General features: G+C 33.1%; 1 protein-coding gene across 1 annotated transcript; it reads left to right on the forward strand.

Moving 5' to 3' along the window:
- The first annotated feature begins 3,085 nt into the window (after positions 1-3,085).
- Positions 3,086-27,459, forward strand: LOC139519050 (cytoplasmic dynein 2 intermediate chain 2-like). Its single transcript, XM_071310807.1, has 12 exons — positions 3,086-3,227; positions 7,781-7,865; positions 8,082-8,220; positions 9,146-9,225; positions 12,302-12,354; positions 15,766-15,947; positions 16,282-16,424; positions 16,959-17,038; positions 17,914-18,098; positions 19,010-19,167; positions 26,408-26,616; positions 27,257-27,459. The coding sequence occupies exons 1-12, from the start codon at positions 3,169-3,171 to the stop codon at positions 27,387-27,389; spliced, it is 1,506 nt and encodes a 501-aa protein (XP_071166908.1). The 5' UTR covers positions 3,086-3,168; the 3' UTR covers positions 27,390-27,459.
- The last annotated feature ends 283 nt before the right edge of the window (positions 27,460-27,742 follow it).

The following is a 27,742-nucleotide window of genomic DNA, read 5'->3' on the forward strand; positions in this document are numbered from 1 at the left end:
TCTTTTTTATTTTTAGATTTGGGATTATGGGCACAGTTTTCAAGCTGGTCCAACTTGGGGTCCAAAATTAAACTTTATTTGATTTCAACAAAAATTGAATATATGGGTTTTTTTTATATTCTAAATCTATTATAACCATGTATTTGGATTTTTGATTTTTGGTCCCTTTTTCAAATTGGTCTACCTTTAGGGGAAAGGGTCCAAAAACAAAAATTTAATTCTTTGGGTTCTTGGAATGCTAAATCTAACCATGTATTTAGATTTTTTAATTTTGGGCCCTGTTATCAAATTGGTTCACATTGAGGTCAAAAGGGTCCAAAAGTAAACTTTGTTTGATTTTTGAATTCTTGGGATTTTTTGATATGCTGAATCAATCCATGTATTTAGATTTTGGACATTGGACCATATTAGGTAAAAAAAAAGATTTTTAAGTTCATTAGACCACATTCATTCTGTGTCAGAAACCTATGCTGTGTGAAATATTTATTCACAATCCAAATTCAGAGATGTATCATGCTAAAATATGGCGTCCATAATGGCCCAAATTGTTGAGTTCGACATCTGCGGCCGTATCGATCTGCGCCCTGCGGAGCATTTTATTTTATTTTGCATATATATGTTAGATCTGTTTTATGTGTGTATAACTAAAATGATTAACAAGGTAATACATTTACAACAATAACCATAGACTGTAGCTTTGTATTAAAAAAAAATGTGTTTACAACAAAAAATTATATAAGCCTTCAATTCATATATAACGGTATTGCTACATGACTGGTCATTTATAGTAACGTAATTCTGAATAATTTCACAGTTCAAGAGTTTTGATCTGGTTCGTGTTATCTATGATCGCTAATTCACTTCTTTTTTTATCTCACACATGTCTTCGTTTTTGGTGTAAAGGTTGCATGAAATCATGCAATCAAAACCGTACTTGCCACTGGCTTGATTGCTATATAAACCAGGTCTCCTCTATATCATTGAGAGCACATACAACATACCCCCACATCATTTGGACTGGTGGAGACTCAGAGTTGTCTCATTTTTATAAAGCGATGTGAGGTGAACATTTTTTACAGCACGATTAACACGACTAGTGTCATATGTGGAGCAGTATCTGCTTACCCTTCCGGAACACCTGAGATCATACCCCGTTTTGGTTTTTTTTTTTTTTGGGGGGGGGGGGGTCGTGTAGTTTTCTATGTTGTGTTTTATATATTGTAGTGTGTCTTCTGGTTGTTTTGTTTATTGCCATGGACTTGTCATCGACTTATGAGTTTGGATATCCCAATATATCTTCCATCTCTTTGTAACATCGTTATTAAGATCTTATCGATATCAATGACAAGCAATTTTAAAGTATTAATGATGCAGGATATGCGTGTGTAAAACGATACTTGTCAAGAAAAGGCTAGCATTGTATTGAATTTACGTAAGTTGTCCACGGTGTATGAAACTATCTGTTGTACATAGTTTCAACTACAAATATGGACAAAGGAAGATAACATCAAATGATTGCCTCAATATGTTCATTGCGTAATACAATGCAATGTTTAATTTAAAGCTGATTCTTTCTTGTCGTTCCTACTCGCTCAATTTTCCCCTGTGTAGATATATCGACTATAAATCTGTGACCATACTAATTCCTTTGAAATCTTTTCTCTCTCATTCACAATATTAATAACTCCCCAATTATTTCATTTTGCACTTTTATTTTCTTTATGTGGCTATAACCGATTGTATTTTGTTTGGGTCAAATTCCACTTAAAATCTATAAAATGCAAAATGAGTCAAAAGTCACATAATAGACAATCAAAATTCTTAAGTAAAAAATAAACCGACAAAACCATATGGCAAAAATTGAAAAGTAAAAGAAAAATCTTCAACAATATACACATATAACTCACGGCTCAGAAACACAAAACCTGACTCTCCGGTGCTCCGGAAGAGTAGGCAGATCCTTTTTCATGTATTGTTCAAGGTCGGAGGAAAATTTGTATTATCATGAAGAAAAGACGGGATTGCAGCTTCAGCTTCAAATTTAACCATACCATTGGTCATCAGTAACGCAAATATTCCATAACGACCAAACAACACGGTATGACTTTAGTAAAACTTTCGAAGGGATGTGTTGACTTCAACTTTACCAATAGGAACATTTTGGTCAATAGCTTAAAAAGCATTTCATGTGGGCGGTAACTGGACTATTGTGATAGGAAAACCAGTTTAAGTTGTCGAATATACGTATCAACTGGGATATACACTCCATATGTAGGTGCTACTGGAATATTGGTTTATTAAAATGGTGAGTTCACAATTGGATATAAAACCATCATACAGCCTATATATTTTGTACGCGCATTTCGTCTGCAAAACACTCAACAGTGACGCTCGAATAAAAAAAAGGTTTTAAGGACTCAGAATTCCAAATGGTTTTTCCAAACACAGTCAATGTAATCTATTCCTAGGGCAGATTATTCTTGGGATTTCGAAAAACTAAAAGCAATTTGTAAACAGCTAAGTTATAAATTATGACCATATCAATTCATGTCAACACAGAACTGACTATATTGGGTTGTTGATACCTTCGGAGAGGAAACCTCAACAAGCAAGGACATTGATCAAGTTAAAAACTGAAATATTCTTTTTTGTTCTTAAATTTTAATAGTCTAAGCCGACCTTTATTGTTGATTTCCAGACAATAATTAAGATAGTCAAGTATGTAGTGTCTTTCGTTTCAAGTTCGGCGGGATGTATACACGTTCGGCATTGTCACATTTTTTTGTCATCGAATTACTTCGAACATAGGACCCTTTTTTTTTTTATTTAACTTTCAATAATCCTGGATAATTTAATTTTTTCGTTGATAATAATCGAATTTCTTCAAATTTTGATAATGAGCAACTAGTTTTTAAACCTGCATATTGTTTATATGTATTTATGTTTTGTCTATTATGATTTATTTGTTTGTAATTGGCATGCCTATAAGGGCCCTTTGATTAGGATATAAATATTTTTGATAGTTAAAGGACTCAGGTAAACAAAATTGAACGTACAATTTTCGCACGTTGTTGTGCTCTTTTATTTTAATTTGAGATTTTGAATATAGACATACCATTAAATAGCAATCTGTCTGTGAGTCCATCGTCAATATAAACAAACTGAAATATGTTTTCTGATCAAACATCTGAATGTGTTTCATTCCCGTCTTCCTGGAAGAGGGAAAGGTATTTGTGGTAGCAAAGTTAAATACACTTATTCCGTCTGATTCGGTGTCGCATGAAAATTTTATAGACATGTTAAAGTCTTTATTTTCTAGTTTTTGTGCAGATTTAATAAGCAATAAATTAACTGATCATCATAACAAATAGACAAAAAATGGCTGAACACATAACCACATTATCATAACACTAATAAAAACCAAACTAAAGTTTTGAATGGAATACCCACACGACAGTGCTATATATGCTGATTTTAATTGCACATTATGATACAATTATATTAAAGTCAGTAATTTATAAATATTACTGTAATCAAAACATTAATTATTACAAAAAATTCACAAAAACAAGCAAGATACAAAATTTTACTGTTAAACATGTCTATTCAAGTCGGCCTTGTCGTGCTGAATGGTTATATCCCATGAAGCGCAGGAAAACAAATAACGGTCTATGGGCAGACAACTAGAAGAAATTAATTTCAACCTAATTCAGCAGTCTGCACCAAAAACTTTTTCAACTACTAGTCAAGACCGCTTTCAAGACGCGACAGCCATTCTTCCATGACGACCAAAGGATGTGTCTGCCATACTGCCACATCGTCCATGGGACATATTTGGCCACACATTGTGAGACGAATCGTCCACACTTTAAAATTTTTGTTTATTGAGATTATAACATAAAATATGATAATAAAATAATTATTTATTCATATTAATAACTTAATTAAATATAATATTTTAGTATTTTTTTTGCTGCACATGAGATCTACTGTGCACCTTTATTTATTCTTGTAAGAGTTATCTTTGCTTGATCATCATCACTCGTATTTACATCTTATTGCGGCCATAATATATAAGTATATTGTTTGTTTCTTCATTATCAGTTATAAACAATTTCTGAAAAATCAGTTTTATCGTAATGTGATAATAAAGGCATCCTATTTTATATGAAGTTTGAAGGAAAAACATAGGTATGAAAGTTGTGAAACAAAATATAAAAGAATTTCACTACCCAATGTATGTTTGCACTCTGCTTGAATGCCGACCGTGCGAGGGCTGAAAGGCCAGTCAAGGTCGTTAAACACCACCACATATATCTGCTTGAACTCAGCTTGGGTACTGTGTTTTTATAGGGATCTTGATTTGTATTTCCTTTTGAATTTCTTGACAAAAGCATAAGGCTTAAATTAAAATATTGTTTGTTTGCAGTTTACCGACCGACCCTTGAAAATCCTCCCGACTGTGAAAATTTTATTGCTTTAAATTTGAAGAAATTTTTTTTAATACTTTTATTGACGCGATCCGGAACTTTGGGTCCTTTCTGGAAATGATTTAAAGTCTGGGTCAATTACGCATTTCAAGTTCGGTTTTTCTTAGCTTCCCGTCAAGCGTTCATGTGACCATTTAATGATAAAGCACATGAAAATTGTTTACAGGTATCCATAAACTGATAAAGTCACGGAGGAGTACTTTACGCTGTCGTCTCGTGTCAATTTTAAGACAAATAACAAACAAAAAAGTTTATTAGTAAACTGTTTATACAGATTCAGGCACATGTAATGATGTGTGATGATATCATTGACGATGGTGCAGCCGATATTCATAACTGACACGATAACCATTCTGTCTCAAACAAATCGGGTACAGAATCTGTGGAGCCTGACTTTATGGAACCAATTTCAGTGGTTAAATAATTCGACAGCAGCTTGAAGTATGGCATATTTTCTACAAATCGTTGTGAAGACAACAAAGATGAAACCACTCCTTGTGACTTCATGGATATCTGTAAACACGCCTGTACGGAGGAAGGGCTCATTTGAAATGTTAATGGATATAGATCATGCCAAATCAATAAGAAGCAACCCTAACTACACAAAGATGTAGAGAAAATGAATGGTTAGCTTGAAAAACAAATATACTCTCTCTACATTAAATCGATTGCAATGAGTATGCTCCTTTAGGATAAGGGGGGCTGCCCCACTCATTGCAATTATTCTCTTTCTTACAATATTAAATATACCCAAACTGTGTGGCCTGTGTGAATTCAATTAAAACATGTCCTTAGGAGCTATGCTGCCAATTTTTTTTATGCATTAAAAACATTTCAGTACAGACCATTTACTTTTAATGGGGTGCTATGGATTTCACCCCAAACTTTAGATTTCTTTGGTTTTCATTAACGCCTGGCAAAAATATAACCGTATCACATATAATTAAATATTGTTAGAAATATGAAAACAGTCGAATGTCTTAATACTTTTTTTTCAAGTTGCCCTTTTTCAATTGAGGAAGATTCAATGGTTATTTTTTTTTTATTAAAAATACACTCTTTAATACATTCAATTTGTCTTATAAATCTTTAATATCTACATTTTTCTGATAAAAATACTCATACTCATGAAAACATTCTAGTCAAGAAGCATTCATGTCTGAATATATTTCTTTAAAACAGTTCTAGTCATAATGACATTCTTTGTTTATAAGTGTTCCAGTATTTAATAATTATACCATATTTTATGTCATAAATTGGATAATGACACTATGTTAAAGTTTCAGTTTTGGTTAAAAAGTTTTTTATCTGAAAATGCCTGTTCATTTGATGTTGGTCCAGTGTTTGTTGTTTTAAAATGTTTTTTTTTCTTCACAAGAAACTTGGTTTAGTGTAACTGCTTGTTTAAACTGTATTTTGGCTGATAAAATAAAATATTTTTCCTACCTACTGACCCTTCAGTCTGAAGGTACAGTCGGAAAACTGCAAACAAACATATTTTTAAGGTTGGCCTAATTAATACTTGTGTTCATCAAAGAAGTAATAATAAGCAATTAACAATCTTCTTAAATTTAAAACTTAATCATTACTTGATTATCTAAACTAATCTTATAGTCTCCAATTCAGATATAGTCATTCATATTTGTTCATTTTGTTCTGTTTGTTATAAGGAAGATATCAAAAAATCATGTAAAAAACAATATGATATTTAAATATTTTATTTGATTAAACACATTCCTATATAATGTGTAAACAAATGATAATATATCAGATATAATAAAATTAAACATGATAAAGTTAAAACAGTATAGTTGATTAAAAAGTTATAATAACCATCCATAAGTATCAACATAATTCATATATAACATCTAAAAAAAAACCAGAAAAACATGGACGATACGATACGTCTACAAAGTATGGCCGTTTTTGGGGTATGGACGTTTCATCCTATGTATGTCATGGCAGTATGGCCGTTACGTCCCTTTGCAAAGACCAGTATTCAAACATTTTTCTTATTGGTCCAAACAAAGTTTTTGCAAAAACTCACTAGTCTGAATGAAATTACACTAGTCTGCGGCATCAGACTAGTGGCTACAAACCGTGTAGACTGTATAAGTTCCTCCAAACGAATGAAACTACATTTTTGTTGAGCCTTCGACTTTAGTCGAAAAAGTGAGACATAGCAATCCTACATTCCATCGGTGTTGTTGCAGCGTCCACAAATATTCATTCTACATGTATGGTTAATGTTTTTGAAATTTTAATAATAACTTTCTTGAAATGTCCTGGATTTTTTACCAAAAATGGACAGAAGCTTGTTTATGTTCATAAGACAGTATTCAGAAGTAAATTTTGTAAAAATAAAATTTCATTTTTTCCGTATTTTTTCATATAAATGGACTTAATTTTTTCTGCCAGGAACCATTACATTCACTCTGTGGTTAAACTTTTTAAAATTTTAATAACTTTCTTAAACTATCCTGGAATTGTACCAAACTTGGACAGAAGCTTGTTTATGATCATAAGATACATGTAGTATCCAGAAGTAAATTTTGTAAAAATAAAATTCCATATTTTCCGTATTTTACTTATAAATGAACTTATATTTTTCTGCAAGGAAACATTACATGTACATTCACTTTGTGGTTAAAGTTTTTAAAATTTTAATAACTTTCTTAAACTATCCTGGATTTGTATCAAACCTGGACAGAAGCTTGTTTATGATCATAAGATAGTATCCAGAAGTTAAACCTTGTAAAAATAAAATTCCAATTTTTCTATATTTTACTTATAAATGGACTTAGTTTTTCTGCCAGGAAACATTACATTCACTTTGTGGTTTTTAAAATTTTGATAACTTTCTTAAACTATACTGAATTTGTACCAAACTTGGACAGAAGCATGTTTCTAATCATAAGATAGTATCCAGAAGTAAATTTTGGTAAAAAAAAATCCATTTTCCCCCGTATTTAACTTATAAATAGACTTAACTTTTCTTCCAGTTAACATTACATACAGTCTGCAGTTAAAATTTTTAAAACATTTTAAAGATTCTTAAACTATCCTGAATTTTTACCAAACTTGGACAGAAGCTTCTAACAATCAAAAGATACTATAGAGAGGAAGATTTTTATGGATTTTTTTCATAATTTTGGTTGAGGGTGTGATTAACAGCAAAAGTAGGCGAGACACTGGGTTTGGCAGAACCCTTACAAATTTTTTAAATGGAATAGCCCTTAGTTATATTGGTTTTTTTTCATTTTTCATTTTCCTTTATATTTCAATTGTAGATCTCTAGCCAACAGTGGTTGTCAGACAGGAGATTTAATTACAGAGGAAGTTGCAGTTCAATCTAGGAAATATAGAGATCAAAAGGTATAGTCTCAAACATTTTTACAAATATATATCATGTATATGCTGTTTTATTTTACCTTTACTTGATTTCATTGTAACTTGACTAAAGTTGTAGGTTATACAAATTATTTATAATAAGAGAACATGTAAAAGGATTGAAATAAACTTGCAACTGCTACATGTAGTTATAAGAAAATGAAAAATATTTGCACTTATTCTATGATTTTCTTTAATTAGGTTCAAACAGATGAAGAAAAAGACAAAGGGTTCCGTTTAGCAGATGACAGATCAGGGAACTTAGCAGAATTTCTTGCGAGAGTGGAACCATATTTATCCAAATGCCTGAACAAAAATTTGAGAAGTCATGCCTTTGATGGTGTGTACAAATAGGAAATTCTATCTTTAGTGGTTGAAATTATACCCGCTCTCTAGGAGTGGTTTTTATATGGCATACACCTTGTCTGTCTGTTTATTTCTCTATCAAAATATTAACCTCATTTTTTCTCAAGTATTACAGAGCAGAATAATTTTATAATTGATCAGCATATGTTTAATATGAAAATTCATGCAACTGCTTCTTCATCTTGGAAAGATAATGATATGTTGTATGATTAATTGATTGCCAAAGGACAAGGATAAGGATGTATACAACTTAAATCTTTACATATAACCTACAATTACCAAAAATATGCATGGTTCATTTTCTATGTTTTTATTTGCTGGTTTGCTTTATAATTATATATTCAGTAGAATGAGCAAAGTTAGATTTTTTTCAATCGGAAAAAAACAAAAGAAACAGTTTGTTTTTTCCTATGGTTTTGTTTTACATGCAACTAGTAGTTTAAAACAATAATCGAACCTATTTTATTGGGTCTTTTATCTGATTTTGAATATATTTACGCTATTTTACATACCTGCTACCGGTAATTTGTTCCACTAAAACGTTGCTCCATATGTGTTGCTGCTGTATTCTATCTCAATCAATAGGTCAATCATCTTAAAGTACATGTTGTATATTTTGGAACATCTGTACAAAGTTGTCCATTTATAATAATGAATAATATTGTTCATCTAGTTCATTATATGATTAAAACGAGGAGTACTGCATATATCAATGAAACAATATTCAACCATGAAAAAACCCACAAGACATGTAGAGGTACCATACAGTCTTCCACCAAAGACTAAAACTCCTACAATATATTATACTCTTAATCATTTAATGACAAAAAAAAGTATTGAACAAATTGATGGCAGAGGCTAAGACTATCAGTTCATATAAATATCTTTTGATTTTGTAGAATATAATGTAGTATGGGATGAAGATAATGCCTCTGTAAGCTGTATACGTAAACTGGAAAATGCTCAGTTTGAAGGACAGGTAATCATTTTTAGCTCACCTGGCCCGAAGGGCCAAGTGAGCTTTTCTCACCACTTGGCGTCCGTCGTCCGTCGTCGTCGTCCGTCGTCGTCGTCGTCGTTAACAATTTACATTTTGAACTTCTTCTAGAGAACCACTGAATGGAATGGAACCAAACATGGCATGAATGTTCCTTATGAGGTGCTGACCAAGTGTTGTTACTTTGTAGCCGATCCATCATCCAAGATGGCCGCCAGCGGGGGACTTAGTTTAACATAGGACCCTATGGGAAATGCATACAAATGACTTCTTTTAGAGAACCACTGAATGGAATGAAACCAAACATGGCATGAATGTTCCTTATGAGGTACTGACCAAGTGTTGTTACTTTGTTGCGGATCCATTATCCAAGATGGCTGCTAGCCGGGGACTTAGTTTAACATAGGACCCTATGGGAAATGCATACAAATGACTTCTTTTAGAGAACCACTGAATGGAATATAACCAAACATAGCATGAATGTTCCTTATGGGGTGCTGACCAAGTGTTGTTACTTTGTAGCCGATCCATCATCCAAGATGGCCGCCAGCAGGGGACTTAGTTTAACATAGGACCCTATGGGAAATGCATACAAATGACTTCTTTTAGAGAACCACTGAATTGAATGAAACCAAACATGGCATGAATGTTTCTTATGAGGTGCTGACCAAGTGTTGTTACTTTGTTGCCGATCCATCATCCAAGATGGCCGCCAGCGGGGGACTTAGTTTAACATAGGACCCTATGGGAAATGCATACAAATGACTTCCTCTAGAGAACCACTGAATGGAATGAAACCAAACATGGTATGAATGTTCCTTATGAGGTGCTGACCAAGTGTTGTTACTTTGTAGCCGATCCATCATCCAAGATGGCCGCCAGCCGGGAACTTAGTTTAACATAGGACCCTATGGGAAATGCATACAAATGACTTCTTTTAGAGAACCACTGAATGGAATGAAATCAAACATGGCATGAATGTTCCTTATGGGGTGCTGACCAAGTGTTACTTTGTAGCCGATCCATCATCCAAGATGGCCGCCAGCGGGGGACTTAGTTTAACATAGGACCCTATGGGAAATGCATACAAATGACTTCTTCTAGAGAACCACTAAATGGAATGAAACCAAACATAGCATGAATGTTCCTTATGGAGTGCTGACCAAGTGTTGTTACTTTGTAGCCGATCCATTATCCAAGATGGCCGCCAGCGGGGGACTTAGTTTAACATAGGACCCTATGGGAAATGCATACAAATGACTTCTTCTAGAGAACCACTAAATGGAATGAAACCAAACATAGCATGAATGTTCCTTATGGAGTGCTGACCAAGTGTTGTTACTTTGTAGCCAATCCATCATCCAAGATGGCCGCCAGCGGGGGACGTAGTTTAACATAGGACCCTATGGGAAATGCATACAAATGACTTCTTTTAGAGAACCACTGAATGGAATGAAATCAAACATGGCATGAATGTTCCTAATGTGGTGCTGACCAAGTGTTGTTACTTTGTAGCCGATCCATTATCCAAGATGGACGCCAGCGGGGGACTTAGTTTAACATAGGACCCTATGGGAAATGCATACAAATGACTTCTTTTAGAGAACAACTGAATGGAATGAAACCAAACATTGCATGAATGTTCCTTATGTCGTGCTGACCATGTGTTGTTTCTTTGTAGCCCATCCATCATCCAAGATGGCCGCCAGCATGGGACTTAGTTTAACATAGGACCCTATGGGAAATGCATACAAATGACTTCTTTTAGAGAACCACTGAATGGAATGAAATCAAACATGGCATGAATGTTCCTAATGTGGTGCTGACCAAGTGTTGTTACTTTGTAGCCGATCCATTATCCAAGATGGCCGCCAGCAGGGACTTAGTTTAACATAGGACCCTATTGGAAATGCATACAAATGACTTCTTTTAGAGAACCACTGAATGGAATAAAACTAAACATTGCATGAATGTTCCTTATGAGGTGCTGACCAAGTGTTGTTACTTTGTAGCAGATCCATCATCCAAGATGGCCGCCAGCAGGGGACTTAGTTTAACATAGGACCCTATGGGAAATGCATACAAATGACTTCTTTTAGAGAACCACTGAATGGAATAAAACCAAACATGGCATGAATGTTCCTTATGAGGTGCTGACCAAGTGTTGTTACTTTGTAGCTGATCCGCCATCCAAGATGACCGCCAGTGGGGGACTTTTGAATGAAATTAAACATGTTCCTTTCCTTATCAATGAGGTTGTGTTGTCACTTTTAGCCAAATTTTATATTTTTTCATATGATTTCAAAAACCCAAGTAGAATCAGGTGAGCGATACAGGCTCTTGAGAGCCTCTAGTTATTTTTAGTACTCCTATTGGAAATAGGCATTAATATATCCTCTACATTGCTTACCTTCATTAGCAGATACTTAGTCATCTGTACGCAGTTGGGCTTAGAAAATACTTCTGAAGCTCAGTTGGTATACATGCTGCCTTGTTACACATAGGTCTAGGGTTTGATTCCCGGTGGAAACAAGTAATATTGTAATCAAATTAGTGCTGTCCGGTTACATTTGGTACCTAACTAAAAAAAAACACAGTGGTAAGAGATGACTTCTAGCTAGGGTATATGAGTGAGAGTCATAATAGAATCATGACTCTTTAGATTGGGGAAGTGTGTCGGAATTGCTTATCTTCATTAGCAGATACTTAGTCATCTGTACGCAGATGAACTAAAGAAGAACTTCTTTAGCTCATTTGGTATATGTGTGTCTTGTAACACAGAGGTCCTGGGTTAGAGTCCCAGCAATTTCCCATGAAATTCATGCTCTCCTGTTACACATCTATGAGCTGTGTTTCCTTTTTTATTACTTTCACTAAAAAGGTTTTTAAAAGACAATATTTTAAAAAGATACTTTTGTAACAAGATCTTGATTTTTGCTATTATTTAAAGCCTATTGCATCTTTTGAATTTTTAAAAAAAAAATTGTCAAAATTGAGTTTTCCTGTGTCTGTTGAATAAAAGATATGACTGTTTCATAATTTCAATTTTAATTTGTAGTTACAGATAACAGGATTATCATGGAACTCCACAGGTGCAGTGATAGCTGCAGCGTATCCTTTAATAGATATGAAACATATGAGAAACCAAATATCACCTTGATTGAAATAAATACATATAAGGACATCTCCATGAATATAATATGTCAAGAGGCACTTTTTATTCTAACTAATGAAAGATTTAATTTTAATTACTTTGGATGTGACAAATTCTATATGTCAAGATACAATTCTGTAGATTTTTTTACACTTACTATGAGTTGTTTTTAAAACTATTGACTTTTTAGCTCACCTGGCCCGAAGGGCCAAGTGAGCTTTTCTCACCACTTGGCGTCCGTCGTCCGTCGTCGTCGTCGTCCGTCGTCGTCGTCGTCGTTAACAATTTACATTTTGAACTTCTTCTAGAGAACCACTGAATGGAATGGAACCAAACATGGCATGAATGTTCCTTATGAGGTGCTGACCAAGTGTTGTTACTTTGTAGCCGATCCATCATCCAAGATGGCCGCCAGCGGGGGACTTAGTTTAACATAGGACCCTATGGGAAATGCATACAAATGACTTCTTTTAGAGAACCACTGAATGGAATGAAACCAAACATGGCATGAATGTTCCTTATGAGGTACTGACCAAGTGTTGTTACTTTGTTGCCGATCCATCATCCAAGATGGCTGCTAGCCGGGGACTTAGTTTAACATAGGACCCTATGGGAAATGCATACAAATGACTTCTTTTAGAGAACCACTGAATGGAATAAAACCAAACATAGCATGAATGTTCCTTATGGGGTGCTGACCAAGTGTTGTTACTTTGTAGCCGATCCATCATCCAAGATGGCCGCCAGCAGGGGACTTAGTTTAACATAGGACCTTATGGGAAATGCATACAAATGACTTCTTTTAGAGAACCACTGAATTGAATGAAACCAAACATGGCATGAATGTTTTTTTATGAGGTGCTGACCAAGTGTTGTTACTTTGTTGCTGATCCATCATCCAAGATGGCCGCCAGCATGGGACTTAGTTTAACATAGGACCCTATGGGAAATGCATACAAATGACTTCTTCTAGAGAACCACTAAATGGAATGAAACCAAACATAGCATGAATGTTCCTTATGGAGTGCTGACCAAGTTTTGTTACTTTGTAGCCAATCCATCATCCAAGATGGCCGCCAGCGGGGGACTTAGTTTAACATAGGACCCTATGGGAAATGCATACAAATGACTTCTTTTAGAGAACCACTGAATGGAATGAAATCAAACATGGCATGAATGTTCCTAATGTGGTGCTGACCAAGTGTTGTTACTTTGTAGCCGATCCATTATCCAAGATGGACGCCAGCGGGGGACTTTGTTTAACATAGGACCCTATGGGAAATGCATACAAATGACTTCTTTTAGAGAACAACTGAATGGAATGAAACCAAACATTGCATGAATGTTCCTTATGCCGTGCTGACCATGTGTTGTTTCTTTGTAGCCCATCCATCATCCAAGATGGCCGCCAGCATGGGACTTAGTTTAACATAGGACCCTATGGGAAATGCATACAAATGACTTCTTTTAGAGAACCACTGAATGGAATGAAATCAAACATGGCATGAATGTTTCTAATGTGGTGCTGATCAAGTGTTGTTACTTTGTAGCCGATCCATTATCCAAGATGGCCGCCAGCAGGGACTTAGTTTAACATAGGACCCTATTGGAAATGCATACAAATGACTTCTTTTAGAGAACCACTGAATGGAATAAAACTAAACATTGCATGAATGTTCCTTATGAGGTGCTGACCAAGTGTTGTTACTTTGTAGCAGATCCATCATCCAAGATGGCCGCCAGCAGGGGACTTAGTTTAACATAGGACCCTATGGGAAATGCATACAAATGACTTCTTTTAGAGAACCACTGAATGGAATAAAACCAAACATGGCATGAATGTTCCTTATGAGGTGCTGACCAAGTGTTGTTACTTTGTAGCCGATTCGCCATCCAAGATGGCCGCCAGTGGGGGACTTTTGAATGAAATTGAACATGTTCCTTTCCTTATCAATGAGGTTGTGTTGTCACTTTTAGCCAAATTTTATATTTTTTCATATGATTTCAAAAACCCAAGTAGAATCAGGTGAGCGATACAGGCTCTTGAGAGCCTCTAGTTAAAGTTACATTTATGATACTTGATAAAATGAAATAAAATACACTATTTGCCACACTGAAACTAATATTGTTGGAAAATTGGATTGTTCATTGCCATTTGATAAAGTTAAAACCCAGAATGTGAACCTCTGTTTTCTATGTTTCTTTGCGAAAATAAATACTTATTCATTCATTCATATCTTTATTTCCCCTATTAAGAGATTCAATGAATACTCCCTATTAATTGAAAGACAGTTAAAACAACAGTTTTTTTCACTTTGACAGATTTTTAATAAACATGTTGCTAGTTTAACTTGTTAAATAAAATATGACACATTATTTATGAATTAGAGTTGTCTCCCATTCCTTAACTATTTGAGTTCTATAGTATGACTTTTGTTAGAAAGAGATTTATAGTTTCACATTTACCATGAGCATTGATATATGAAATATGTTGTTTTTTTTCATGGCAAATTGGTGTATGTTTTTGTGGTTTGCTTATTTGGGCTGTAAATTATATTTTTTTTACCACATGCCAAACTTTGCTGGTTAATAAAACTTTAATTATCACCTGAATAACTGTGTATAGTTAACAAAGAGACAAAATTCTAGTTTGATAATAGTGTGTTTTCATGAACATTGTCAGTAAACCTTGAACATCTATGAATCAATTATAATTGTAAATGGCCCCTGTGGGTGCATGATTAAATAATTAAATAAATCAAATCAAATCAAATAATTTTTTTTTGGTGTAAATTCCTATACAGAAATGATACCAGCCGACATTTACAAAATACAAATACAAAAATAAACAAAAAAAAACAACATATTTTCTCAATGATAAGAGATACATATTTTATATCTACATTGCGTGGAGGTGTTATTCATACAATATTATTTATTCAAGCTACTACAATCAGCTTTAATACTATAAAAGCTCTTAACATTATGTTTGCTTTAAATGAATGTTCAAATCATACATATCGCTTATTTATTTAAATATTTGATTTGATTCTGGTATTAGTCATAAAAATAAAAAATGTTTTAAATTATGAACAATTCCTTTACTCATTTTTAAACCAGTATGTAAAATTTTGTATTCTTTTGAATTTTTGGAAAATATCTTTATTTTGGCAAAATTTTTCTTTTTGATTTTTTTTTGGCAAAATTTTATTTATCCTGGGGTGAACAAGGGTAGGGTGTTATTTACACTGGGATAATTAACCAATCAGATGGCAATTTTTTTTATCAGCATAAGAAATAAAAACTATTACATGAATGTGGCAACCCAACCTTCAATTCTAAGTTTTATAGACCTTAACTACAGAAAGATATGGTCGTTATGACCATGAAGACTGGTGTACACATAAAACAGCTTTATGTACCTGGAATTTAGAGAGACGGACCATTGATGAAAATAAACCAGATACAATACTAGAATTGTCATGTTGTCTTATGTGTGTAGCTTTTCATCCTACTAACCCTGCAGTTATAGCTGGAGGAAATTTTGATGGTAAGCTTACGTTTAAGAATATATTGAAATAAGTTCACATGATGTTAATCTTTGTAAATATTTTTTTGAATTGTCAGGAGTCAAATAATGCCTATTATCATAACTCAGCCTACATGTCACTTTATGAAAGGAAACAAAGCATGATTGCATTGTTGAAGGCTTATGGTGACCTATAATTGCTAATATGCGTGTCATTTGCTAATACCCGCGTCATTTGAACATTTGATAGTTGTCTCATTGTCAATCATACTACATCATCTTACATTTATATTGCTCTCTAATTTGATAAAAAGCTAGAATCGATAAGAATGTGTCAGTTTTGAATTTCCAACAGGTGCAGTATTGTTATGGGATTTAAGTAAAGAAGATGACATGTTACTAGCAACCTCCGAGACAGGAGAGGATTCACATCAGGAACCAGTTTCTAAAGTCATATGGGTACCAGATACCACCACATCAAAAAAGAACAAATTTTTGGTAAATTGTAAATTTGAATACATTTAATTTACATTTTTACTATCATAAGGTCAAAGGAATTGCATACTTAAAAAGCATGAAACAAAACATGATGGTATATTAATAGATAAGGAAAAACAAAGTTACTTTGGTATTTATGTCTATGACTTAAATATGGGCTCTCTTAATAATAACATTCAAATATAAGTTAACACAGATCAAATACAATTTTTGTTTGTTTCAGTATTCATTCATGGCAATTTGAAAAAAAAAAAAAGTCATCTTGCAAGCTTCCAGATTTTTTGGAAAATTAAGTGTTCACTCCCAAAACCGGTTTGGCCAAAACATAAAAATTTCAAGTTTATTTACAATTTTCACAGTATGTTAAGTATGTTTAAATGAACATATGTTCCCATAGTTTGGGACTTTATTCATTATAGGTTGAAAAATACAGGCAAAGTTTAGATGTTTATGAAGTGTCCTATATTTTGACTTTAGTGGAACCTTAATACAACCATAATGATGTATGAATTTTACGTTGTTGATTTTTTTCAGTTGATGAGTGTCAGTGGGGATGGAAAAATGTTGGTATGGAAATATGACAGAAAAACAAAGAAATTTGAGCTAAATAATGGGTGTGTAGTTATGATTTGTAGTACATTTTCAATTTTGATTGACAACTAAATACAAAAATGAAATTACTGGTCAAGTACCATTTTTTTTTATCAGAAATTCTTTTTTTTTCTGGAACATTCTCTTACAGAAAATGTGGTTGGAAATATTGTTGGAACATATTAGTTAGGATTAACGCAATAGACTAAGAACTTTAATAAACACAAGAAGGTACCGATACCTACCTAAATAAAATAAAAGTTAGGAGAAAACAATTGTCAAATAGACAGCTATCCAGCAATATTAAGAAACAAATTTTATGCATATCAGCTGCATTTGCTGTATGGTTCGATTATGTTAAGTATAGTTTCAAGTTTTAGTTTTGCATCCAGTTGTTTATCAGTAACTTAGGTTGAGATTGAATCTTGCTAAAAATTATATATACAAGATTCCTATGGGAACGAACTGTGTGTCAAAAGAAGCCGGGTCATTTAATTTCACATCCAGATAAATTGAAAATCCTAGTCAATTAAAATTAGAGTCCAGTGCACCTGCCTCAAGTGGGATTAAAACTCACAACTTCAGAGTTGACACGATAGTTCGACCATGTAGACCACTCAGCCACTGAGGCCCTGTTGAGCTAGTTTATGTTCAGATTTAAATATATTGATTTATGAGTAAAATGTAAATTATTTTAAAACTTATCTTGTATTCATGTGAGAGATTCTACATCTTTTCCCCAACTTTCTGCAATTTCAATTTTCAACATATTCTTGCTTGTGACCCTATTGTTTTCATGCTATGAAGCAGAGATATTGAGATCTTGAAATGATTTGACTGTTAGTTTTGAGTAGGAACTGATATATATTTTAATGTGTTCGTGTTACTTCTATTGCAGGTTTATTTTGATGTCATCAAGTTTACCTAAGGAGTTAAAGAAGACGAGAAACATGAGAGGAGATAAAGAAGTTGGCGTGACAAGTGTGTCATTTAATTGTGAAAATAAAGAAAGTTTTATAGTAGGATCTGAACCTGGTGCCTTGTTCAAATGTTCAATGAATGCACATGGGGAACCAGCAGGAAGTAAGAAAATAATAAATTTATGCTTATTTTGCTCCAAGGAAGGTCATTCCTATTTTTATTGAGACATGATATCTTTTTAATTTTGTCTTGAGGTAAACTTTCTGTCTCACGAACCAATACCCCACATCTTCTATTCATATGATAATTTTTACATCTCAGTGATATTCTTCCTTCCTGTCAGCAAGTCCTACTATTAATTCCAGCAATGTGGTCAGCTTCATAATTTGTTATAACACTAAACAATTAAACAAAAATGTATATGATTATATAAAATTTAAACAAAAGTATACATATTTATACCCAAAACTAGTACTTATTTGAGCTACTCATGAAAATTTGTGTGTAGAGTTACTTCCCTTACCTCACAGAACAAAAAGTTACATTTGACATGTGCTTAGTGTTCATCAAGCAAAATTTAGGTTTTATGAAGCTGTTAGTTATATTTATGAAAATAAGAAGGACGTGTGTCATTTGAAAGCTAAACTGTCTCTTTTTTCTTTTAAAGGAATGATATAACATAGTGATTAAATCTTAGTTTATATATTTATAATTAAAGTGGATTGGGAAACTAGTTATTACAACTTATATCAATTTGTGGGTGCGAGTGCTGTCTTACAGCGGCATTAACCTGCTCTTTTTCAAAATCTACAAGGGTGTCTTTTACTTGCAAGAGATATTGCTCTCTTTCTTAATAGAGGTCAGCCATTTATTGTCTCCTTCGGATGGACTATCATTGTTTCTCAAGACCATACTAGCAAATGGTGTCAAGGCAAAGACAAAAATTCAGCCCCTGAAATTTTCTCCCAACTGACCAGGAACCTCTATTAGAAGTCTGAAGCGCTATTACCACTACACCACTGCTGTCATGATCTGTTGTAAATATTATATGAGATAAAATCTTCTAATTACAGGTCATGTTGTTTCATCTGTACCATTAAGATCACCTGTCACATTTACATATAATCCTCATTATGGGCCAGTTTATTCAGCAGAGTTTTCACCGTTCCATAGGAATGCCTTCCTAACATCAGCAATGGACCAAACTATTAGACTCTATACAATGTTACAGGTATGTCAGTTATGAAAGGAACCGATGTACAAATCAAATCAAATCCTTTTATTGGTGTAAAATCCAAATATTGGATTGTTACCAAGACAAACATGACAATCATAACAAACATACAATATTGAAATTTAAACAACTTTCATATTCTATAAGACATATAGCTATATATATATTTAGATGTTTTGGAGGAGGTGATACTTTTGCAAATTTGAAAATACAAGTACATAAATTCATAATGCATTGTTATAAAATATATCAGAAGAAATACTATAAGAAAAATATAAAATAGTCATAACTTTGTTACATCGACTAGTTTTCTTATCAGCTAGGCTATTTCTTAATACATATAAATCATTAACTCCCTGGACAATAATTTTTGTAACGTCATTAAAAGTAAACATGAATACAAATTTTTCCTCATCAGACATTTTGGTGAAATCTGGAACTTTACTCTCTACTTCATGAAAAAGTTTTGCCTACATTCTTTTAAAATTTGACATTTTAAAGCAAGATGATATTCATCTTCTACCTCCTTTTTACAGAGAGTAATAATCTGTTTTCCAAAGGTAATTTACGGTGTCTTCCCTGTTCAATATTTAGATAACTATTACTTATTCTTATTTTTATACGACCGCAAACATTTTTTGCGTTCGTATAATGGTATGATGTTGTCGTCTGCGTCGTCGTCTGTGTCATCCTCCGAAGATACATTTGGTGTCTGGACAATAACTTAAGTTTAAGTGAATGGATCTCTATGAAATTTTATAAAAAGGTTCAATACCTCAAAATGAAAGTTGGGATTGATTTTGGGGGTGATGGCCCCTACTGTTTTGGAATTAGGGGCCCAAAACAAGCATTTTTCTACTTTCAGAATATCAACTTGTGTATAAGCATTTCAATTGCTTTGTAATTGTACCATAATGTTTAATTCCACAGGTAGAAGGTTTGGATTGATTTTGGGGGTTATGGTCCCAAATGTGTAGGAATTTAGGGCCTAGAAAGGGGCCAAAATAAGGATTTTTTTAGTGTATAAATCTCTCTGAAATTGTACCACAAGTTTCCATACTACTAAGGGATGGTTATGGTGTGTTTGTTATGGTTCAGATCATCAAGCAATTAGGGACAAAAAAGGGGAAAACAAGGGTTTTCTGGTTAAAGGACAATTTAGAAAATTTAAAAGCAGTGAAGGGAAGGTAATCCAATTAAAATTTAAAGAACACTGTTATACATATGTTTAATACTTGATTACCTCCCTTACACTGCTTGAAAATTATCAGTGTTCCAGCTAGGCCGTTTTCAGAGGGCGCGGCGCCCGCCCTTTTCCGAGTGGCGCCCTGTGCCCTTTTTACAGTTTTCAGGGCCCCCTGCCTTTTTTGAAGATCGATTGCATATTAATTTGCGTATTGATATGATACGCTAATTACTAAATTTTACCTGGGGAAAAGATTATGACTTTGTTTACCACCCCAAGCTAATCAATGGTTACAACTGGTGTCATAATCTGTTGTTATAGGTAATCCGTTTATCGGATGGGTCATTAATGATCATCAACATTAATTCGTTCAAATAGAATCGATCAGTCGGCAATTATCTTTGAAGAAATGTGCATACAACAACTTGGGCACAATTTGCGATGTTTACCGTAGTTTCATGGAAGAAACGTAATGACAGAAAGTTGGAAAACCATTATAAACTCGTTGAAGACATTGTTTTACTTGTTTTCTGTAAAATAAACAGAAAATTCAGACGTATTTGTCATTGACTGCCTTCATTTTTGATACGAAAATAACAAAATCGGCCGCCATATTGTGATCATATTTACATCATATTTACGTACTGTTTATAATCCTCCAAAGAAGGAGCACACCCGAATAAAGAAAGATAACTCAATCTGATTTTTTTCCTAGCATTGAGTAACCCATTTACATATTCTAAAATGTGTCTCCATACTTCTTGCTTAAGAATATATATGTTTAGGTATTTATTTTTAGTTATGGGAAAAGTTAAAGAGGGTCTTAGTAGCAGTGTTGGTAGGGTGCCTTGGTCATCTTTTTCTGTATTCTTTATTTTTGATACTATTTTTCACTGTTGCTTTATATCCTAAAATTGTGAATTTACTGAGCACAGCTGTTTTGTGCTGTATTGCCATCAAGCACAGCAGGGGTAGAAAGGTGAAACTGGTAAAATGTGGTAGACCATAGAAACAGTATGAAACAGATCTCCTTTCAAAACATACTGCATATAAAGTTCAACTGTGCCAAGCAATGATAAAAAAACTTGTGTGACAAGCTGCTTGACAAGTTTTTCAGCCTTAAAAGTAGAAAGATAGAGTTCTATATGGGCTAAAGATGTTGTTCTTGTATAACCTGTGATTCAACGAATAAACACAAATGTTTGATTAACATCTTTTATTAAAATATGCCCTTTTCATATTATCATATCGCGCGTTAAATGCCCTTTTTCAGGATTGGCACCCTGCCCTTTTGAAAACCTAGCTGGAACACTGATTATATTACGAAATGATGATTGTCTTGAGATGTGTAGCTGTAAATTTATTTTTAGAAGTTACTGTTCATTAATATTCATTTTTACCATGACTGTATGTCATTTAATATTTTCGAAATTTTATGATGTATTTATTGTGAACCCAATTGATTCTTTCCATAGATTCACCTGATAACTACCTGTCCATTTAAACTTTTGGCAGTTCTATTGTCCCATTGAACAAATACAACAGGTATTGTTCTCTGTATAGTTTATTCACTCAGACCTTTAAATTTCTTCTAAGAGAAATCTATCACTCATTGATTAATCTACCAGTCGTATAAAGCTGTGCCCTGCGGAGCATCTGGTTATAAAATTTGACATCATGTATTGATACAAATCTATTAATAAAAAAAATTCTAATTTGTATTCTTTTTTTCAGCTATACCTACACCATTAATAAGGAGAAAGTATTTTGATTTTCCCATACATGATTGAACCCTATTTTTGAAAGAACATTTTTTAATCTGACCGCAAAACCATTATTTAAATTCAAACTACATTTATAAGCATTTGAAGCATAACTGTCTTTTTTTGCTCACCTGGCCCGAAGGGCCAAGTGAGCTTTTCCCATCACTTTGCGTCCGGCGTCCGTTGTTGTCCGTCGTCGTTGTTAACTTTTACAAAAATCTTCTCCTCTGAAACTACTGGGCCAAATTTAACCAAACTTGGCCACAATCATCATTGGGATATCTAGTTCAAAAATGTGTGGCGTGACCCAGCCAACCAACCAAGATGGCCGCCATGGCTAAAAATAGAACATAGGGGTAAATTGCAGTTTTTGCCTTATAACTCAAAAACCAAAGCATTTAGAGCAAATCTGACATGGGGTAAAATTGTTTATCAGGTCAAGATGTATTTGCTCTAAAATTTTCATATGAATCGAACAACCCGTTGTTAGGTTGCTGCCCCTGAATTGGTAATTTTAAGGAAATTTTGCTTTTTTTGGTTATTATCTTGAATATTATTATAGATAGAGATAAACTGTAAACAGCAATAATGTTCAGCAAAGTAAGATTTACAAATAAGTCAACATGACCAAAATGGTCAGCTGACCCCTTTAGGAGTTATTGCCCTTTATAGTAAATTTTTAACCATTTTTCGTAAATCTTAGTAATCTTTTACAAAAATCTTCTCCTCTGAAACTACTGGGCCAAATTAAATCAAACATGGCCACAATCATCATTGGGGTATCAAGTTTTAAAAGTGTGTCCGGTGACCCGTTCAACCAACCAAGATGGCCACCATGGCTAAAAAATAGAACATGGGGTAAAATGCAGTTTTTGGCTTATAACTCAAAAACCAAAGCATTTAGAGCAAATCTGAACCAGATAAAATTGTTTATCAGGTCAAGATCTATCTGCCCTGAAATTTTCAGATGAATCGGTCAACCCGTTGTTAGGTTGCTGCCCTTGAACTGGTAATTTTAAGGAAATTTTGCTTTTTTTGGTTATTATCTTGAATATTATTATAGATAGAGATAAACTGTAAACAGCAATAATGTTCAGCAAAGTAAGATTTACAAATAAGTCAACATGACCAAAATGGTCAGCTGACCCCTTTAGGAGTTATTGCCCTTTATAGTCAATTTTTTACCATTTTTCGTAAATCTTAGTAATCTTTTACAAAAATCTTCTCCTCTGAAACTACTGGGCCAAATTAAATCAAACATGGCCACAATCATCATTGGGGTATCAAGTTTTAAAAGTGTGTCCGGTGACCCGTTCAACCAACCAAGATGGCCACAATGGCTAAAAAATAGAACATGGGGTAAAATGCAGTTTTTGGCTTATAACTCAAAAACCAAAGCATTTAGAGCAAATCTGAACCAGATAAAATTGTTTATCAGGTCAAGATCTATCTGCCCTGAAATTTTCAGATGAATCGGTCATACCGTTGTTAGGTTGCTGCCCTTGAACTGGTAATTTTAAGGAAATTTTGCTGTTTTATCTTGAATATTATTATAGATAGAGATAAACTGTAAACAGCAATAATGTTCAGCAAAGTAAGATTTACAAATAAGTAAACATGACCAAAATGGTCAGCTGACCCCTTTAGGAGTTATTGCCCTTTATAGTAAATTTTTAACCATTTTTCGTAAATCTTAGTAATCTTTTAGAAAAAATCTTCTCCTTTGAAACTTCATGGCCACAATCATCATTGAGGTATTTAGTTTAAAAAATTTGTCCAGTGACTTGCCCAACCAACCAAGATGGCCACCATGGCTAAAAATAAAACATAAGGGTAAAATGCAGTTTTTGGCTTATAACTCAAAAACCAAAGCATTTAGAGCAAATTTGACATGGGGTAAAATTGTTCATCAGGACAAGATGTATCTGCCCTGAGATTTTCAGATGAATCTGACAACCCGTTGTTAGGTTGCTGCCCCTGAATTGGTAATTTTAAGGAAATTTTGCTGTTTTTGGTTATTATCTTGAATATTATTATAGATAGAGATAAACTGTAAACAGCAATAATGTTCAGCAAAGTAAGATTTACAAATAAGTCAACATGACCAAAATGGTCAGCTGACCCCTTTAGGAGTTATTGCCCTTTATAGTAAATTTTTAACAATTTTCATAAAATTTATAAATTTTCACTAACATTTTCCACTGAAACTACTGGGCCAATTCGTTATAGATAGAGATAATTGTAAGCAGCAAGAATGTTTAGTAAAGTTAGATCTACAAAAACATCACCATCACCAAAACACAATTTTGTCATGTGTTCTTTGTTTAATATTCACATACACCAAGGTGAGCGACACAGGCTCTTTAGAGCCTCTAGTTTTGCATTCATCAAAATACCAATAGCCGACAGAAGCCTTTACAGAATCAATAACAATAGGTAACATACCTATTTCTGCTAAAACTGCTGTGTTTACTGCAGCATGAATAAGGAATTGCATCACTTCAGAGATGGGTCTGATTACTTTCAATGTAATTGATTAAATTACAATTACTTTGTCATTTGTACGATTAAATTAAATTAACGATTACATCATTTCTGAAAGTATCTGATTAAATTAATGATTACATTCACAAAGTAATCATGATTACATCTGATTACAATGAAAAAGAAAATAACATTTTGAATGATGTGAATGAATAAACATTTAATATAGCTAGTATAACATTTTTGAAAAAAGGATTTTTATTTTTAATTATTATAAAATGATAACTTCAAACTTCATCCATTTTATAAACCACAAAAGTTCAATGTATATATACATGCACATTGTGTCACTGGTTATGACCTATCACACTTTATTGTCATTGATCTCCGAATTGTTTCGACTTTAATGAATAAAGTTTTATGAAGAATCTGCTGTAACTTGCCTTCTGATCTCTTCCAGACTTTATATGTCTTACAAGGTGCAGTTTATGGAAGTTAAAATATGAATGAAATAAAGTTGACAGTTAAAAACTACTTGGAATTTTAATAGAATTGTTAAATCAAATTGTAAACAAAATATAAGTAGTAAAATCAGTCCAAATCCATACCAAAATTTATTTATTTTCAACAACATTTTTGTCCAACTTTTATTTAGTTTGTGCTAATTAGATAATTTTTATTTTTTATCAAATGTATTGCCCTACAGCTATGCTCAATTGGTAATTGCAATAAAAACAAACCTTAATTGGTCTCCTACCTGTCAATTCAAAGTTGACAAACATCACAATTTTAACAAAAGAATATGATTCAGGGTTTATAAAGAAAAGTATTACTTGAATGTAACAGTTATTATAAAATATACATATATACATGATATATGTACATCTGTAAATTGTGAATATATGTACAATATCTTTTTTCAAAGGCCAGAGACATATAATTGTAGTATATGTCTCTGCTTTGGCTAATGATGAATTTTCAATACTGTAACAGTTTATTTTTTTGCTGAAGTATGCAATTCAATTAGCATGCTTAAAGTAAACAAAAATGATTAACATAAACACAGTTTTAGATTTTTTTCATTGTAATCAGAATGTAATCACAAAGTAATCAGGATTACAGGCTATTTTAAAAAGTAATTGATTAAATTAAATTACATGTAATCAGTTTTGAGGCTGATTAATGATTACACTGATTACTTGAAAAATTGTAATCAATTACATGTACAGCTGATTAACGATTACAATTACAATTACCCCAACTCTGCATCACTTCCAGCAAAATGTATTGTTTGTGCTTAAAATGATTTGATTGCTAATAATAGAGTAAGTTTAGTTTATGTCTTGCCTGCAACAAAATGGCAGAGTGATGTTACTCTGGCAGCCCACCAAACAACAATGTGTTAAATGTATAAACATAATCATTAGTAATACAGATTCATTTGTTTCAATAGATTGTACTAAATAAGACTATCTAAAAATGGACATTCATATACTATAAAGTATGTAATTGATCATTGTTGAAGTTCGTACAGTAACCTGTAGTACAATACATCCTTGTAATTATGTAATTGATCATTGTTGAAGTTTGTACAGTGACCTGTAGTACAATACATCCTTGCTCTTTGGTCTTTGATTAATAGTTGTCTCATAATCAACCAGACACCATCTCTTTATTTATATATATACTGTTAAGGACATATTCTAATGAGGAAGATCATATCAAATGAAGCTTTATGAAACTCTTTAGTTTGACCATGAAAAAATAGTTATAATATTTATAAAATATTCTGTTATCATTATAGAAACCACCTGTATTAACAATAGAACCAGGAGAAGGTTTTGTGTTCTCAGCAAAATGGTCACCAGTAAGACCTACCCTTCTAGCAGCTACAACAGAAACTGGTTACCTGTTAATATATGATCTTAAAGGAGACCAGACAGTTCCTGTGTTAAAATTAGAAGCTAGTACCAAAAAGTTACCTGTTTATACATGTCAATTTAATATGAACCAGTAAGTTTTAAAATATATTCAATATCTGCCCTTTTGAATATCATTTAGGTCATTCATGATTGCCTTCTCCATTACGGTGCTATATTAGATGGTGATATGCAATATGGAAATTGTCCATGTCTTTTGATGTTCATATAAACAGCATTGTTGTCAAGGTTAACATAGGTTGGTTTTTTTTCAGAGATATTTTTTTCTGTAAAATGAAACCTGATTATCATACAAGAAAATACAAACTTTTTTTGCCCAAATTCTGCCTTCTCATTTACCATTTTCCAGACATAACAAAAAGGATTAGAGATATGTTTTATATAATGACTCAGCTGACGACTATTTATTGCAGCTGTACCATCTAGGGACCTGCATTTCTCTATCTGTTGCTTCAGGATAAAGGATTAATTAAGTTCAATGTCAAAACAACTAATGTGTAAGCAAATTAAAAGATGTTATATAATTTCTAAACCCTAAAGGGAAAATGATTACAAGCAGTGTGTGATCTCTCTTTAAATTCAAATATAAAAAAGAATCCAACACAATATATTTCTTGTTTATGTCTGCTGTATTCCAGAAAAATGTCTATAACAAAATACATTATTTGTTACAATTTTTTATCAGAATGCTTGATTTTTATTTTTTGTTTCAGGCCTCAGTTGTTAGCTACAGGTGATGGAAGTGGTACAATTCATGTGTTCAGATTGAGTGAAGATTTAAAGTCAGCACAAGCTAGAGAAATGGACATATTAAACAATCTTGTTGACATAGCTGTAGAACAATAAATACATATTCATGTCTGTCTTTTTCCAACTGTGATCTTTTATTTATACAAATAAATCTTGTTAAAATGTAGTCGTTTGTTAAACAAGTTCTTTTTTATGCCCCCCACAACTGAAAGTTAGGGTCAAATTGTTTTACCCCTGTCTGTCCTTCCATCCCTCCGTCCCATTATGGGTACATAATTATTCCACATAACTCCTCCTTCAGTTTGAATCCTATGAAGTTTTCACTTTGATAGCTGTTTGTTCATATATTGAAGGTGTGCATGTGGTCAGGATTTTGATTTTTATTAATATTTGCTCTTTTTAGAGATAGTTGAACTTTGAAAAAAATCCTGATTAATTCACATAAAAAA

Source organism: Mytilus edulis, chromosome 4 (assembly GCF_963676685.1).
Source record: "Mytilus edulis chromosome 4, xbMytEdul2.2, whole genome shotgun sequence".
Classification (NCBI taxonomy): Eukaryota; Metazoa; Mollusca; class Bivalvia; order Mytilida; family Mytilidae; genus Mytilus; species Mytilus edulis.